This window comes from Amblyomma maculatum, chromosome 1 (assembly GCF_055883805.1).
Source record: "Amblyomma maculatum isolate TAMU_Amacu chromosome 1, ASM5588380v1, whole genome shotgun sequence".
Classification (NCBI taxonomy): domain Eukaryota; kingdom Metazoa; phylum Arthropoda; class Arachnida; order Ixodida; family Ixodidae; genus Amblyomma; species Amblyomma maculatum.
The window spans coordinates 86,962,920-86,979,720 of NC_139344.1; the positions used below are offsets into that span (position 1 = coordinate 86,962,920).

General features: G+C 46.4%; 3 protein-coding genes across 4 annotated transcripts in view; 2 read left to right on the plus strand and 1 right to left on the minus strand.

Moving 5' to 3' along the window:
- LOC146203086 (DNA-directed RNA polymerase III subunit RPC4-like) overlaps window positions 1-16,801 on the plus strand; it is a 113,358-nt gene that overhangs the window by 7,571 nt on the left and 88,986 nt on the right. The window lies entirely within an intron of this gene.
- Window positions 1,274-8,362, minus strand: LOC146203087 (uncharacterized). The gene is made up of 4 exons (XM_084588513.1): window positions 8,114-8,362; window positions 4,660-4,821; window positions 2,993-3,088; window positions 1,274-1,756 (listed from the first exon to the last, which is right to left on the minus strand). Exons 1-4 carry the CDS (start codon window positions 8,234-8,236, stop codon window positions 1,688-1,690), a joined length of 450 nt encoding a protein of 149 aa, XP_084444639.1. The 5' UTR covers window positions 8,237-8,362; the 3' UTR covers window positions 1,274-1,687.
- Window positions 10,995-16,791, plus strand: LOC146203088 (uncharacterized). Of its 2 annotated transcripts, XR_014703811.1 has the most exons (4): window positions 10,995-11,380; window positions 13,822-14,023; window positions 14,400-14,519; window positions 15,476-16,791. XR_014703811.1 is itself a non-coding variant. In XM_084588508.1 (3 exons), the coding sequence occupies exons 1-3, from the start codon at window positions 11,337-11,339 to the stop codon at window positions 14,463-14,465; spliced, it is 312 nt and encodes a 103-aa protein (XP_084444634.1). In that variant the 5' UTR covers window positions 10,996-11,336; the 3' UTR covers window positions 14,466-16,791. The 2 variants fall into 2 exon arrangements, 1 of the variants encoding a protein (XP_084444634.1); XM_084588508.1 differs by having other exon boundaries at window positions 10,996-11,380; window positions 14,400-16,791.

Here is a 16,801-nt window from a genome sequence, read left to right on the forward strand (position 1 = left end):
TCTATGTCATTGAGAGCAAGTGTGACGGCGATTCCTGGTATCAGTTCGTCAAGTTATGTATCGTTTGGCTGCGGGTTCAGCAAGACGAATCGCTCTCAAACATGCGTGGAGAACATCTAATTCTGAGACCAAGGGTCATAAGCCAAAGGGAGCCCAGGGCATTTTTTTTTTTATTATTAGGAGGAATAAGTTTTGATTTTTACATTATAGCTATATTAGACAACAAAATGTAACACAACGCCTTTGGAACTGAACCACGACCTGTGCATACAGCCTGCGCTGCTGTTATGAATTCAGTAACTGCGGCGGTCGCGCCATGTGCATACGTGGCATGAAATGTTTTAACAACCTCTTTACTTTAACCATGGTTTAAATGGCGCTTTTAGCCTGACAGGACATTATATGTCCATTGTCATAGTCAAAGGTGATGCCGTTTAACCAACGCAACTTCGGCCTCTGCGTCTGACATTGAGGGTGTCCTCGCATAGGAAAAAAAAAAAAAAGGAGAGTGTGCGAACAAAAAAGCACTCTAAGGCTAGAGTGCATAAACATACACTTATGTGCCCCACTAACAAATGCAGATAGGATAGCCGCCGTGTGCGGTCGGCAAAAGCATAGCATGCGGTGTGGGGATGCAGTGGGTTTGCGGGCATGCCGCCTTCTACTTGACATTAGCGAACGTTGCGTAGCCTAAATGCGGCACATTCTGTCGTTGCCCCCCCCCTCCCCCCCCCCCCCCCCCATCTTTCCTTGATCATTTTCTCACACTCTCTCACGCGCGAACCCTCTTCGTTTTGGTCAGATGATACGAAAAAATTATTTATGTATTAAAAATTTCAGTTCTAAAATTTTATGTATTAAGAAATCCGTTTTTACAAGTATATTTCTAACCGTCATCGCGCACTGACTAGCCTAATTAACATTCCAACCACTGTCATCACTACTATGGCTTCCTCTCAATACACATGTTTGTGTGGCGATGCATGCTTTCCGGGAGTAGGGCACGCACTACGGGACAAGGTTGGAAAAGTAGTGCGTTCGATCGCGGAACTCGTCCGTGATCGGGCGGTATATTTCCTCTAGGCGCTGTCTATTCTGACCACTCACTTGCACCGGACATTCATGAGCCAGCCTTACTTACGAGCAAGCGTAGCAGGTCAACAAACAACACTTCTTCATTTTCTTGGCTACTGCATTCGCCGTCCTCGGTGCGTGTACCTCGTACTCAACTCTTTCAGAGGCACTGAGCCTCTCGTTAAGTTCCTTGGTCGGCGCTCAGGAAAAACGCACCTTTCGAATGGGTTAGTTTATTCCGACGTCAAAAAGAAAAGAAAATGTTGCACTGCATGAGAAGCATGATACAAGCTCGCGGTGTCGACCGCTCTAATGCGTCACCGATATTGGCAGCTGAGCTTACATTACACGCGTGACACATAATTGCCTGGTGAAAACAGCGAACTGTGCATACATGACGTCTACAATAGCGCACACGTGCCGCGGTGCCCACAGCTGCTGCGCGCCGCAAAGCGGAGCAGGTCGACTGCTGCGCAGCGCATGCCTGAACCCCCTTCTCTGCCGCGTCACTCCTCACTGCCCGAGTGCTGTTTGCGATCGTCGCCTCCGACCGGCTTCGAGTCGCCGCGTCACTCGGTATATCGGCTGTTGAAGGCCGACACGTTGACTGGGCTCATATTTTCTTCTTGTAAGCGAATCCAGTGTGGATCAGGTGGAAGACCGAGGCCACCAGTCCGAGAACCTGTTGGAAAAACAGTCGGAGAAAATAATTAGACGTTCGGTTTATAGCGAGTGTTTTAAGCGCATAACAGTTATCTGTGATAAAAACTTCCACAACGTAGTCCGTTTATAACGTACACACGGTGGGCGTCACAAAATCAGCTGCTCAAAGCTGCCGCGCGGCGAAAACGTAATATAGTTGTCTTGACGGTGCACCTCCTAGCTGAAACCTAGGCAAACACTTTCCTAGGCGAACACTTTCATATACAGTCAGTTCACACGCCGGACAGATCTGCTATGAGACAGCTCTCGTAGCCTACAAAACTTAAATGCCAAAAGATGTGTAAAAGGATGTTCAGTCATTCGTTTTCCGAGGTGGGTAACGAGCTTGACGAAACGTTCCTCACCCCTGGTTTCCAAATTCCCGTCGAAGCGCGAGCATGGTGCGAGAAGGAAGGTGTAACTCTCGCATGAATGTCTTTTTTTTTTTTTCTGCTTCATACCCGAAACAGATGAATTGCTGCATATTACATTACGCTAGGTCGAAATTATTTTCATTTCTTTTGAAACACTCAAGCTCACGAATGTATGTCGGCTGTGGTCCTCGTGATGTTGAGTCTGCTACGCACTAGACACGGGTGGTTAACCAAAACATTTCAACGAGATTTGGGTGATTCCAGACGGCGCTCAATGCGTGGTCCTCTTGTCTAAGTACCGCCTAGAAACCTTCAGTACTGTGCAAGAAAACTTGCTGGTCTGGTCCAGAAAGCTGAATGTCATGTTTGCTGCGGATGCACTTAAAGCTCTCTTCATTACTGTGATTTCTGTTGAATGTGGTATGCTCGTTATTGAAACGTATCCGCCATGTAGTACTATCATGTATACGTTGGCTCTTCTAAATATACTTACTGTTAGTTATAAGCGGCTGATTATACGGTACTTATTGCTTCTTAGTGTAATGTAATATCACTGCAGTTTGCAGCATTATTTAAACGCGATCATTTGAGGGCGACGCAAAATATTGTGGAAAGGTCGCCCTTAATAGGACTTCAGACGCAATGTCTGAAATTAACTGCAAATCTCCCGGTGCTTGTTTCCTGTATTGCATGACTCAGTTGTCGACAGAGACAGGCAACCCCATTCACCCTGAAATGAGAGGGTAATGGAAATCATCAGCTGTGATAATTAGCGTCCATGCTGAAATGCTTCGTTCATGCTGGCGAGGGACCCGGCTGTATTGTACAACCTATGGACTTACCCCGGCTGCGATGGTGACGCCGTGGTAACTGCTGATGATCGTCGAAACACCGCCGCTTAGGTAGAAGAGGAAGGCCGTGCAGTGAAACACCATATACTGGAAACAGGAAATTGGGGTCACTGCGAGTGCGGTGGCTGGGCATGTTATGAGCTCTGTTCTCGTAACTGGATTGGGAAAAAGGAAGGGTGAAAGAGCAAGGATCGGAGAGGACGACACGAGAGTCTGTCGCCGTCTCTGTTCCGTTCTTATTTTCTCGCGTACCGTGCGTGCAGGCCTTCTCTGTTTGCAATGGCGCACACTGATGTTCACGATCATTATCACAGCTAGGCTTGAAAGGTATTGGTGTTCATCGGGCGTAATGCGTTCATAATAAAATACGACGCCCGCGCTGCAGGCGACGTGCGCGAGATTGCGTACGTATATAGGATAAAGTTGCGACAATGACTATAGTTCAAGAGAGCACTCGCTCTTCTGAGACGACGGAGCGCAGTGAGCGGCTTACTGAAAACTCGCTCGAGTTCTGCTGCTTTGTAGCGATTGATTCGCGCGCTTAAAGGACCAGCTATCAGCCGTTGGCTATGTTTCGCCTTTCTTTGTCAACTCCTCGCGCCGTTTTTTTTTTCTTTTTTTTTTTGTAATTTTGCAGAGGACGAGCATCCACAAAGTTTCATTCATACGTATATACTCGAGCTTTATTTATTAGTGTACGGACACTCGTTTTACACAGAAAGTGCGTGTGCACAAAGCTGATTGTAAGCTGAGAAGCTATTCGCACATCGAACAAGGGAGCATGGAACTATGAGTTTTCAGCACAGCCATGAACATGTTACAAAAATACTTAAAGAGTTCGGGGTATATCTTCCTGTCTGGACTTGACGGCATGACACAGCTGGTACAACGAGGCCGCAGAACGCATGGCGGTACACTGTCGATAATTAGTTATCGTAATAATCGGAGCAAAGCTTTGGTGGGTGCTGCGTTCGCTGCTTGTCGAATTAGGGCAAGCGGGTATGTGTGCGTGCCTGATATCCAGCGTTCAAGTGACCCGTAGTTCTCTTGCCATCTTTTTTTTTTTTCTCTCCTGCACTTCGTTTACACTCTGTAAGGGAACCACGCTTTCAGTGCTCGTGTTCTTATATTTAAGCGCAGAGAACAGTACAGGTGTAATTGCCCATTTATAGAGAAGAAATAAAAATAAAGACCCAAGTTCTACATTGCAAATCGTGCCATTTTCACGGGTTGGAGATGAAGATGACGCGCATTCAAACGTGAATTAGTGTGGGCAAGAAAAAAGATAGAAAAATGACATTGCTCGATTCGCACCGATGCGAGACGGCAGGACACAGTATCGACATTTATAAACTGCTCTTTCACTCAAGCCCCTCTTTTTTTTTTTTTTCTACGAAGCACTAAGCAACATCGACGCATGTTAGCACAAAGCAAATGATTAATGATGTAACAGTGGCTGAATGGGCGACGTTTGTACACTATTGGCCAGTGACCTGATTATAGTGCACGAACCTTTGCATACTTGCGATATGCATCGTTGTTTGTGCCCGCGACTGTGGCATTTATTTCGCCCCGCAATAAAAAGCTTTAGGCTTATACTAGTTGGTCTTGGGACTGAGTGCGGTTCTTGGAGTGGTGAAAACAGCGAGCCAACTTACGAACAGCGTCGTCGGCAGCAATGTTCCGCTTGCAGAAAACGCCGATGAGACAAGAATAAGGAAGGACATTATCCAGAAGGTGAAGGATATCAGGATGAGGAAGAGAACGGCTCCCCTGGTGAGCCACAGCATGGCCAGCGAGAAGACGATTATGCCCAAAACCTGAAAACAAATGAACGCGCTCTTTCAGCTGGCCGCAGAGCGCTCTTCCACCTTTTACGACTGAGGTCATCATATGTGCGTGCAGGTCATATAAGCGAGACCTCGGCGATCACTCACTAGGGCGGCTCATGACACAGAGGTCAGCCGTTGAACCACCCCCGACGTCTCCCGTCCGCTGTACTCCTGCTCACGGCAACCGGATAAACCTGTCTTCAAGCTTATCCGGCTTATCAGAGTAACTGGGGGCGAGTTGACTCTGCTTGCTAAAGCCAACTACAGGACAAGTACGAAATCGCAGTATGCTGCCGCCGCCTCTCATTAAACGATTGCCTAATAATACTGATCAAAAAGCATTGCTCTGCCACAGAGACCGTAAGATCGAACACCCCCAATCATACTCCGACTCCCATTTCACGGCCTTCAAAGGGGAAGCCATCGTCCTTTGCACACAACGTGCTACCCGAACTCTGCCAACACCAATCTCCACTTACGTTTTCACACATTTCCAAGAACCCTCGTGCAGTTTACCACGCTACATAGACAAGCCTTCACTGCTCAAAAATAATTGGTCTAAGCTCACAAGCACTGTGACCATCACTTTTGGCTAGTGTAGGTGCCTGGTCATGCTTATATGAATATGAGCTGTTATTAGCAGTACAAAGCATGCCATAACACACTCCATGAGCGGCCGTCGGATGGCTGCAAGTACGCAGCTATCACTGGCTGGACGTTATCTTCATTAATTGTCGTGAATCACGCCTCCCTTTGCCGGGGGGCTGTCGAAGCCAGACGAACGCATTCTGCGACAGACAGACGAACACATACATGGTGTCTCTACGATCCGAAAGCGAATAATTTGTGCCCACACTTTGACGAGCTATGTTCTCTATCCTACATAATGTAAGCCTGTCAGCGCAGTCCCCACATCCCTCCCCACCCTACCCCTACTAAAGAGGCTGGGAGACCTAAGCTTCCACGTCGAGTGCTCTCGCACGCCAGGCTCGAGAAGCGGCGGAATCTTGCAGCATTCCGGACTACGGACGCGGGCCAAAAATGTGCCGGCAATCACCATCTACGCTGGCTCATCCTCTTTCTTATACAATAAAGGTGCTCCCCCCCCTCCCTCTCTAACACACACACACACACCCACACCCACACCCACACCCACACCCACCCACCCACACACACACACACACACACACACACACACACACACACACACACACACACACACACACACACACACACACACACACACACACACACACACACACACACACACACACACACACACACACACACACACACACACACACACACGCACGCACGCACGCACACACACACACACACGCGCGCGCGCGCGCTTTTCCCCCCTGCCAACGTTACGCACGAGCCACTACTCGATGTCGGCCGATTCCGTACCCACTCCTTACTCTCGCACCACGTTTGGCATCGCATTAACGAAACTTAGCCTCCCCATATTGTCTGAGATGAGGACTTCAACAACCCTTCAGTCGCAGTGATACCGTCGACCACCAATTCTTCCGCGTCCCTTGCTGCCTACTCCATCAGCCATCGATGTCAACCTCTCTAGGGCCGCAGTTCGTGGCAAAAGCCATCTTATGGCACGCCGTCTGAGCGCCCTGATTGCCTTGATGTAAGGGCTATATAGGAACAAAATAAAGCTGCTTGTTACGGGATCCAGGTTGACTACGCAACGGTAAAAAATATAACTGAACTTCATCACACTCAGTTTACTCGAATACACCGATGCACACAGGCGCACTTTCACACGTAGGCACACACGTACGCATGCGCATTATTTTTTCCTTCACGCATGCAACAAATTAAAAGAGCATGGGACATAACCTCGAGAGCTGAAAATGAAAATGCTTCTCTGAGTACATCCGCATTTTAGCCGTTATCCGTGTTTAACATTGGCGCGAAAGTGCAAAAGTCCCCTCAGCCAAAGAGATTAGAAAAAAAAAAAAAAAAACCAACCATGCAGTCTTGTTCGACTAAGTCACCGTTCCACATACACACACACAGACGCGATGATTTTATTTTTATTTAATTTTATTTTATTTTATTTTATTTTTATTTTATTTTATTTTAAGTAAGACCGGGAGTTCAGTTTTTCTTACTGCCGACATTAATGAGGAAGAGACCCAGTAAATTATCTCACACGGTCCCAATAAAACGCAATAAAGGTTGCAGTTGTTTAATATTTCAATTGCGGAGCAAAAAAAAAAAAGTAAATGACGGTAAAAGTAGCTCGCGTAAAACACGCCTTTACCCGACGTAGACATTTGTGGCAATTGTGAACTCCGACAAGAATTAAGGGTGCAACAGCATTTTCCCGCGATACTTTGAGATACTACAAGACGTTAGGATCGGCTCCCATCGCGACAGTTGCGGTGTAGAAATCCAAACAGCCTAATGTTCGGGAATAGGTACCGTTCATAATTCTATATCCAGTTGTTCAGTCTCTTTTGAAGTACGAGAGAGCATCGTTCTTTGTTTCTTTTTTTTCTCTCGTTTTGGAACACACTTGAACCTTTTTTTGGGTAAATTTAAGGGCGCTTGCTTAAGTACGAAAACAAAAACCAACGAATGAGCGGGCCTTTTATTCATCACCGTTCAAGACTTCTGTATGGCTACGAAATCGAAAAGAGTTTTTGCGACTGATCAGAATACATTAGTGATCTGACGCCAAAGCTGACCACGACGCGCGAACGCGCCATTTTTTCAGCTCTCTTGGTAACTCCATTAGGTATGCTCTTGCGGAAAAATTGAACACAAATGAGACAGCGAAAAACTGGGACGCGAACGCATGGAGACTGATGCGCAAAGACTGAAGGCGCGGTCAGCTTTCGCTTTCCAGTCGCGCTCGTCATTCTTTGGAAGTGGAAACTAGCCGACCTCTTTTTACCAAAGTGTTCATCGCGCACATGTCGAATACACCTTTTTTCGCATCTGAGCGAATATCCTCTAAGCTTTATTTTCCCAAGAAGTTGCATTCGTTTACGTGCCCCAAGCGTGGCTGGTACACACGCAAATAGGAAAGCTGGGAATTAAGTTAAGTCACATATCGAAAACGGCACCTTTAGGTTACAACTTATCGTGGGCGGGCCAGAGGAGCGTCGATCGTCGGCGGACGGTCTACGAATCTGCCAGAGAACGTTGTTTCTCCTGACCGGCGGCCGCGAGGACGCAGATGCCAAGAGAGCGGTCCATTCGGTGGCAGTACACATGTACGGTGACGGCGCGAGCGCGGGGGTGTGGGGCGTACCATTTCGATGGCTGTAAGCAGGCCGCTTATGGTCGAGATGAAGCCCTGCTGGACGGAGACGAACTTGATGGTTGGTCCCTCCCTGACCACCGTGGTCCTGACCGTGGTCGTGGTGGATGCCATGATGCTATTTCTTTTTTCTTTTTCTCGCCGCGCGCGCGATCCGCTCGTGCACGGACGCCGAACAGCGGTGGGCGGCGGCTGGCGGCTGGCGGATACGCGGATGCTCTCTTTGCTCCTTGTCCAAAATTAGAGGGCCCAAGCGCTGCCTAAAGATAGCGTCAGCCCCGCCTTGGTGGCCTCCTTAGCCAGCATGCATCGCCGTTAGAGACGGAGTGGCGAGATTGGCCTCCCGCGGCTGCCGAACTTGGTCTGGCAACATACGCTAGTACGTATATGTGTGTGTGGGTGCGTACGCGCGCCCCCAGCGCCCGCTCTGATGCGGAGGTGAAGGCTCGGGAGACATTGGAGCTCTGTTGAACGTCATTCAAGAATACAAGAATGAAAGCGCATGACCTTTCCGCCCATTTGTAGCAGACATATGCTCGCATTGATATGAGCACCTCTCCTCATACAGTCGGCTTGGCTGTGTCAACTCAACCTGGCACTCTCTTCCCTTTCCCCTCCTCTCCATGCCTAATTCTAATTCCGCCAGAGAAAAGTCGTGCTGTCCGGCTCAGACCTGGATGACATACATCGTACTCTATATCTTGCACCGGGATGTCGCTGTTAGGGGTTGTCCGCTTTTATTTTCTTCTAACAGGTTTCTTCCGCAAGCTCCCAGACACACATAGGGCGAAATCACTGATTTAAAAGCCCTGAATGCGTAAGAAAACTTCTAAAGCTGGCGATAATGACAGTGCAAAACTATTATTATTATTTTTTTTTTGTTTTACAATTAGAAGTTTGCCATGTCCAGGACCGGGAAGAGCCCTCAGTTAAGGGCTCTTCAGCACTTCCCTATAAACCTAGCCCGGTGTACCATCTTGCTCGGATGATTCAGTTCTGAGCCGGACAGCACGACTTTCCACTGGCGGAGTTAGAATTAGTCATGGAGGGGAGGGGAAAGGGAAGGGAGTGCCAGGTTGAGTTGGCACAGCCAAGCCGAGGGTATGAGAAGAGGTGTTCATATCAATGCGAGCATACCTATAGGTTGACAGAATGTGGGATACAAGGCTCAAATGGGTATGCATATATTCGTTTGAAGTTGTCCACAGGCGGCGGCCTGCTCTCGTGTGAGTCGTTTATGAAGTCGCGAATATCTTTGCCTGTACAGGTGTTGATGTTGGAATAGATTGCGTACTATGATATATTGGCTGCGCAGTGAAGAACTGTGATCTACGGTCGTTCCTGGGGCCCAGATGGCGCTGCGCGGGCGACATCGTGTGCGCGCTAGTTCACGGGAAGGGTCTCGATGCCCAGGGGTTCAATTAATAGGTTATTCAATGAGATGGTGGTTGTAAGATCTGAAGTACGTGCGGGAATATATGTCACTTGGGCAATTTCGACATGCTATCGATGAGTATGTGATCACGCATGTGGTAATAGCTGGGTGGACAGGGGGGGGATAATGGATAGCGCTGTTATGTTCGGGGTACCAGATTGACGCGGCTCCTCCAGCAGTCGACCCCGCTGGGGTGGCCCAGCGGTTACGGCGCTCGACTACTGTTCCCAAGGGAGCGAGATCGAATCCCGGCCTCGGCGGCAGCATTTCAATGGAGGCGAAAAGCAAAGCGCCCGTGTGCTGTACGATGTCTGTGCACGTTAAAAAACCCCAGGTGGTCGAAATTTCTGGAGTCCTCCACTACGGCGTCTCTCATAGCCTAAGTCGCTTTGGGACGTTAAACCCCACAAACCAAACCAACCAACCAATCCTCCAGCAGTCGACGACAGGAGCCGAGCGGATGCCTTCGGGCGCCGGATGTCAAGCTTCTGCTGAGGCCCCTTGGCAGGCCCCGGTGCTGCGCTGCATGGCAGTGGCGTACTAAAAGGAAGCCTCGGCGTCGGACCGGTTTGAGGTCGCCGTAGACAGAATGGCGCCCTGCTCAGCGGCGTCATCCCTTTCTCTCCCCCCTAGCGCCGCTGCAGATTCAAAGCGGGAGACCTGCGCGCTCGCTATTGGGCCTAGCTTTTGGGCCGCCGCCAACTGCTGCCTCGGGATTGAGCACTCCAAGTGGCAACGGTTTCCTGGCCTATATAAGAAGGAGCGCTGCCGCTTGTCGGCAGATACCGTCGAGAGCCTCGGTCGAGTGCAGTGCTGCTCGCCTCCAGGGGACTCGGCGGAATCTCCCTGGCAGTTGCTGTGTGTGTGTAGCCAAAACCTTTCGGCCCCCGTGCTGATGTGGTTCTGTTTTCTACCATGACTGTGAATAAAATATAAAGTCACGTTTTGGTCACCTCATCTCGTGAACCCGGAGCCTTGACATTCCGGGCCCGATTCGCGACAGCAATAGAGAGATTTAGCTTACCGGAGACGTATTACGTCTCCCGGAGACGTACAGACGTAGACGTATCGGACGCCTACTGCGCATGCGTGAAAATTGATGTAGACGTATTCGGCTGACACCGGGCAAAACACGTTTTAGCTGTACGTATCGCCCATACGTAAGACGTATCGCTAGACGTACATGCAGATGATGATGATGGCTATCCAATAAAAAAAAGATAGAAGTTATTTGTAATAAATACTTCAAATAATGTCACAAAAATGTCACATGCAGATCCCCCGAAGTCATCATGTTGACGTGTTAGCTGTGTTTTGAATAATTATTAATTTGAGCTCACTTTTAACCACTTTGCCACCTGCAGCAAGCCTGAACAATCCAAGCCTAGTTGCATTAAATCCGTTTGTTTTGGTGCTCACATGAAGGAAGGAAACAACTGCTCGTGTTTGCTGGTGTTCGGTCGTGTGCTAGAATTTGCTCCTGCTATTGGTGCAACCTGCCCACGTTACGTTACATCATGCCGACAGCATCCTTCACCCTTCACGACAGGCAGCTTTTAAGCACCCTATCATGGGATGAAATTGAAGACATGCATAGATTTCAACGGGAGCGCGATATTCCAAAGCCTCGAAGGAACTTACGTGAGCGTGGTACCCTTCAACATCGGCGCCAACAACAACACAGTGTTCAACGGGATTTTTAGATTCTAGAAAGAGAGTCTCTGGCTCCGAGGCACTTTGGCACAGCTCGACTTTTACTTCGGTCATCTACTCTACGGTATGACAAGTGGCTTGATCTGCAAGCTCTTCAGCGATTCTCCGAGGTAAGTAGCGCATGGTGTGGTGGCTGTGGTGGCTTGACGGTTACAAGCCAAATTATTGATAGCAGTGCTTTCTGTGTCAAATAAATATGCCCGCCGAAACATGTAAAGCAAAGCTGACTGGCTGTGGCGTTTCAGTAGTCATCTTTGAATGCGAATTAGCGCTAATCCTGAGGTTCAGAGCTTATCAAAACAGTCTAACACTTGTGCGACCGCTTTCAAGCGGTATTAAAGAGATAAATTCCTTGTGAGAAGCGGGGCGGGATGTCGTATCATCCCGCGTGCACACTGCTACGCACTCTCGCGCTACTCATTGCACATCATCCCCATCAGCTTCCATGTGTGCATGAACGCTACCGAGCCTTCTACTCGATATAACTACGTCAAAACCCTATCATTTTGTAGTCGAAAGGCACCAGCGCTCATGCTCCTAGGGATGATTGCATGGGGCCAATGCTCTCTGGCGCGTAACGGCGTTGTGTCGTTTCTAGCAGGCGAGCAGTTTTGGCTACTGTAAAACATCAGTCACCGAACGTCTGCTGTAATCATTCATTTTTTTTTTTTTTTACGTCAATTAACTTAGGCACACTTGTGCAAAGGCATATATATATATATATATACCCCTGCTCTCCAACTCGGTTGTAGAGCTTCGGGAAGGTGCTCTCTTGTCGACATCAAATTTAGTGAAACTGTTTAACGTCCCGAATGCAACCAGTGCTATGCTGCTTTTCTATCTTGCCTACTAGCACAGCATAAGGTCATCAACATAAACACTAGCACACTTACAAGTCAATATTTTTTTTTGATTAAATTAGGGAAGTCCACGGAAACAAAAACTGAGAAATACGCAAAAGGTTGTTACCAGCACAAGTTATTTTTTAATTTGCTTCATGTATTAGAAATACTCAACACAGAAATTTCATAAAATTTTATGCAATAATTTAAACAATGTAAGCAATTTTGGATTTGGCCCTTATCGATATGAAAATCTATATTTGACCCTACTTTGAATGAAATTTGTTTCAGAGTCGTTTCTAGTCTCTTTGTGAAAATAATACCTGTAAATGATCATATTGTGAATACAGCTGATGAAGAGTTGTAATATTCATTGTCACACAATCAGCAGCACTGATTTGCTCTAAAGTGAGCAAATAACTGCTTAGTGGGCTTCTGCTTCAAGCAAAGATGTGAGGCTATTTTCTATTGGTAGAAATTAGTTGGAATGTGTTTAATGAAGAGCTATTTTAATTCGGTGCACCATTGTATTGCCGGGGAATGGTAGATGCACATAGGATGCAAAGCGACAAGACAGCGGCAAATATTGTCGTTTCTTGCCAGTTTCGGCTATTTGCTTATGTTGCTAAATGCAGAAAGCCGCTGCCAACAGGCTAAACTAAATGTAGTCTTTTATAAGTTATTTTGCGAGCTTTATGCACAAACTGCTTCGTCTGCTGCAGGCCTATGTTCCCAGTGTTTTTATCTTCTGGCTTCAGATTTTCCTGTGATCTCTTCACATCCTAGACAGTGATAAGGAAGTAGCTATGGAGAAGCAATAATTAAATTTACACTTGCAGTAGTCCACCCTATCATGCTAAAGCTGAGAAAGAAAGCTGTCAAGAATAAAATAGATTTGGCTCATTTCCATCTGCACATCAGTAGAATCTGGCTCATTTTTGATTTGGCACATGATTTCTGTGAAATTCCTGGTCTTTATTTATATCCTTACTGTGTCAAACCGTTTGCAAAAGTGAGATGTATATATGGTCTTTCAATTACAAAAAAAAAAAAAAAAAGAAGAAGAAGAAAATAACTAGTGTAGGTTTCTGAATTTCGCTTGCTTTGAAAAAAAAAAAAAAAATCAAGTGTCGATGATAGTGTTGAAAAAATCCGGGAGCACTGCGGAATCTACACTGCAGAAATGTGAAAATCTAAGCGTTGCTGGTGCACACAATGCATCACGTTTGCTCTCATCATTATGAATTAAATGCACAGTCATTATCATTGCTAATGTCATCACTGCTAATTCCAACTTCATTGTCATCGCTACTGTAGACAAGGAGAATTTTGATGTGTGTTTCACGATCCCGAGCGTTGCACAGTTGCCTAAAGCGCTCGGATGGGGATGCGAGGGATAGAGGTTCGGCTCCCAGCGGAAACAGGATTTAAATTTTTTCTGATGGCATCATCATGACGTCATTTGATTGACAGCTATAGTGTGACCAAACAAACCAATGCCGACAGTATGAGCCATTAAAGATTTTCACCTCAAAATTGATGGGCCTGTACGAGGTAACGCTAGTGAACTCTTCCAAAAGCAATGCAATAAGTATTATGCTACGGCACAGTAAAGAAGGTGCACACTGAAAGATTATTTTCTCATGACCACTTTATAGGGACTCTATAAGCGATCGTTGCTTGCAGCCGCTTCAATTTTTCCTCCTCAGGCGGTGCATGCAAAGGAAGGCCCCCGTGCTCAACTGCTGGGGTTTCATCATGGCACAGCAAGGCAAATTTGTCGACCCTCTGTGGCTCAGAAGGAGGACTTCTCTGGGCACAAGTGGAGCCTGTGCAGAAATATCAGGCACTAATGTGTACCAATGCCATAGTCTGCCAGTGGGCCATTTAAAGGCAGGCGTCACGATGCAGGTAAGCCTGTTCAGTCATGTCTTCATTGCAGTAACTAGCTGTAATATGTTTTTCATATTCAGGGGAGTCCATTTCCAAATTAAAGCCTAACATCTCTGCTGCGAAAATTCCACAAGTACTTTTATATTTTTTTAGTTGGTTTTTGGGAAAGGGTACTCAATGACCCACCTCATGAAAAACAGCTTTTCATCTGTAAAGAAACTTGGCACTTAAGTATGTGATGCAAGATTGTGTTAGCATGTGGCATTTTATAAATTTGTAGGAAAAAATTGTATCTAAAAACTGGCAACTGTAATTACATCTCATTATACAAAAAGAACAGAGGCACCTGTGTAGACCCGCATTGGTTATGTTTTTAATTCTTGCTATCTTTTAGGGATCCTCAAGGAGACGGTGCACTTTGAGAACCTGCAGAAGATCACCATGGGTCATAAATATGTGATCTATAGTGATGCAGCCTACCCCCGATGGCCTCTACTCTACAAGCTGTTTGGAGGTGCCGTACTGCAGCCTCATCATGTTGCCTTCAACAAGGCAATGAGCAGTGTTAGGAAAGCTGTAGAGGAAGGGTTTGGCAGCATAGCACGGGATTTTGCTTTTATTGACTATTTCAAGAACCAAACTTTGAGATGGTAACAGGTAGGGCGCATGTATAAAGTTGCGCAATGAACTGCCGAACATCTTTGTACAGTTGTCATGTGCCTATGTACTTTGTCTTGTGTCTGCCTCAGTTAGTCAGTACCTTGTGCCTTTTCAGACATAAGTGTCAGCCTACGTCCTGCGGTCAAAAAATTTGGAACATTTTTTTTTTTTTAGGCTTACTTTCTCAGTAAAATATAGACAAGCATGGCAAGCAGTGACCTTCATAGTTGAGGCATTTGTCAACAGTCACAGAATTCATCTCTGTATTCCTTACAGCAATAATTGCAGCATGCAGTGGTGCATATCTTGTAAATAGGGTAAATGCACTAGGAAACTTGGACATCAGAAACAAGTGGACAGGAGGCTTGCAGACTCACAACTGGATTTACTAAGTAAAGATGACACATATAAAGTGCACAAAACCGCATGCTCAACGCTATACTTTTGCTTGCTGTATATATGTCCTCTTTCGGTTAGTAAAATACAGTTGTGAGCCTATGTGCGTCCATGTCCACTTCTGTTTCTGTTGTCCGTGTTTTCTAGAACAGTTACTCCATTTCCGAGATGAGCATCACTGCATGCAACAATGCTACCCAAAGATTTATGCTGTTCATTTGTTGATGCTGTTATGCCGAGATGCAGCTTTATGAATTTTTTTTTTTATGCGAGATGCTGCAATATTTATCTCGATTGATTGCAGCAGTGCATGACTACTTTCTCGTTGTTCTCGTCTCACAGTGTTCAACATGACATGGTGTGTGCGTGGTGGCGTTTAGGGTGGCGTGTGATAGTGTTCGTGTTCAAATGCAGGGGTTTTTGCCTGAGTGTGCAGCGATATGACAGCTTCGGTTTGCCATCTCGCTACTTGGCGAACTGAAAGGACGCGATGACTTTGGTTCGGCGTTGTCTCCCATGCTCCTTTGACTGCGTGACCGTCTACCGGTGAACACCCGACAGCTGCGCTCCGTACCAACGGCTTCACTTGTTCCCAACGCTAACTTCAAATTGTTAGTGGCACGAGATGCTTGTGACTGCAAATATGCACTAGACCACCAGTCTGAACGCTGTACTTGAGTTGTGCTGCGTGGGCCGTCTCTAGTGTTTCACCCAAACGGTTGTGTGTGCATTTGTGTATTGTCTAGATTAAGGAAAGGTGGCATCTGAGTTATAAAAGTGTCTGTATGTGTGAAGTGCCATCTGCTTTGGCGAACCACCACAGCTTGTCTTTGTCAGGCCGTCTGACGGCTTCAGCGAGAACCTGTGCTACCAGATGCAAAAAGTGATGATGCCATTTTATGGTTTTTCACTTCATGCCGCTAATTTACAGCTCATATATTCATTGATCGCATGTGCTGGTAGAGTCATTATTCAGAGTTTTCTGTACACTACTGAGTTAATTGTACTCTCATTGAGCTGTCATGTTGTCGTCATGCCCGAGACGCTTTGCATTGCAGCCCCATCCAGTAGTGTAGCCAGAGCTCGAGTTTTACCAACGTTGGCATCAACGAATGCTGCAGATGCCCTCTCCCTCTGTTTCTGCACTCTTTTTTTTTTTTTCATAAACTAAAGTCACCTTTGAATCTCCTAGATTTTAACCCTGCAAAACTGTGTCTAGTCAGGCCAAAGCTATCACGCATATTCTTCTTTTCTTTTTTTTGCAGCTGTGGGTTTCGTGGACCCTGAAAATCACTTCGTGAGCCCTTATTTGAGAAACACTGACCTATGATATGCTTTTAGCAATTACCACTATGTGACGGGACATTTTGAATTTCTTTTGGTGAAGTGGTGACCACAGGCCACTAACAGTGTTTTCAACGTTGTAGCTGAGGCTCACTTGAGAGAGCACATATATTTTTTTTTTTCGAGTCATTGCATATGTTTACAATTCTAACAGTGCAAATATTTCTTAAAATATGCAATTTAAAATTAGTGTAATGCCCTTTGCAGATAATTTTGGACCTGTATTTGCAAAACTGTAGCCTTAGCTACTTATGCACCATAAAATGCAAGAACAGAAACACACCGACAGCATTTGTGTTGCAAAAATGTATTTGGGATTTATTTGGCAAAGTGAACATGGTCGAGAGAGTTTTGGACAAAATAAACTGGTGCTATCTGCAATGTGATATAGCGCCA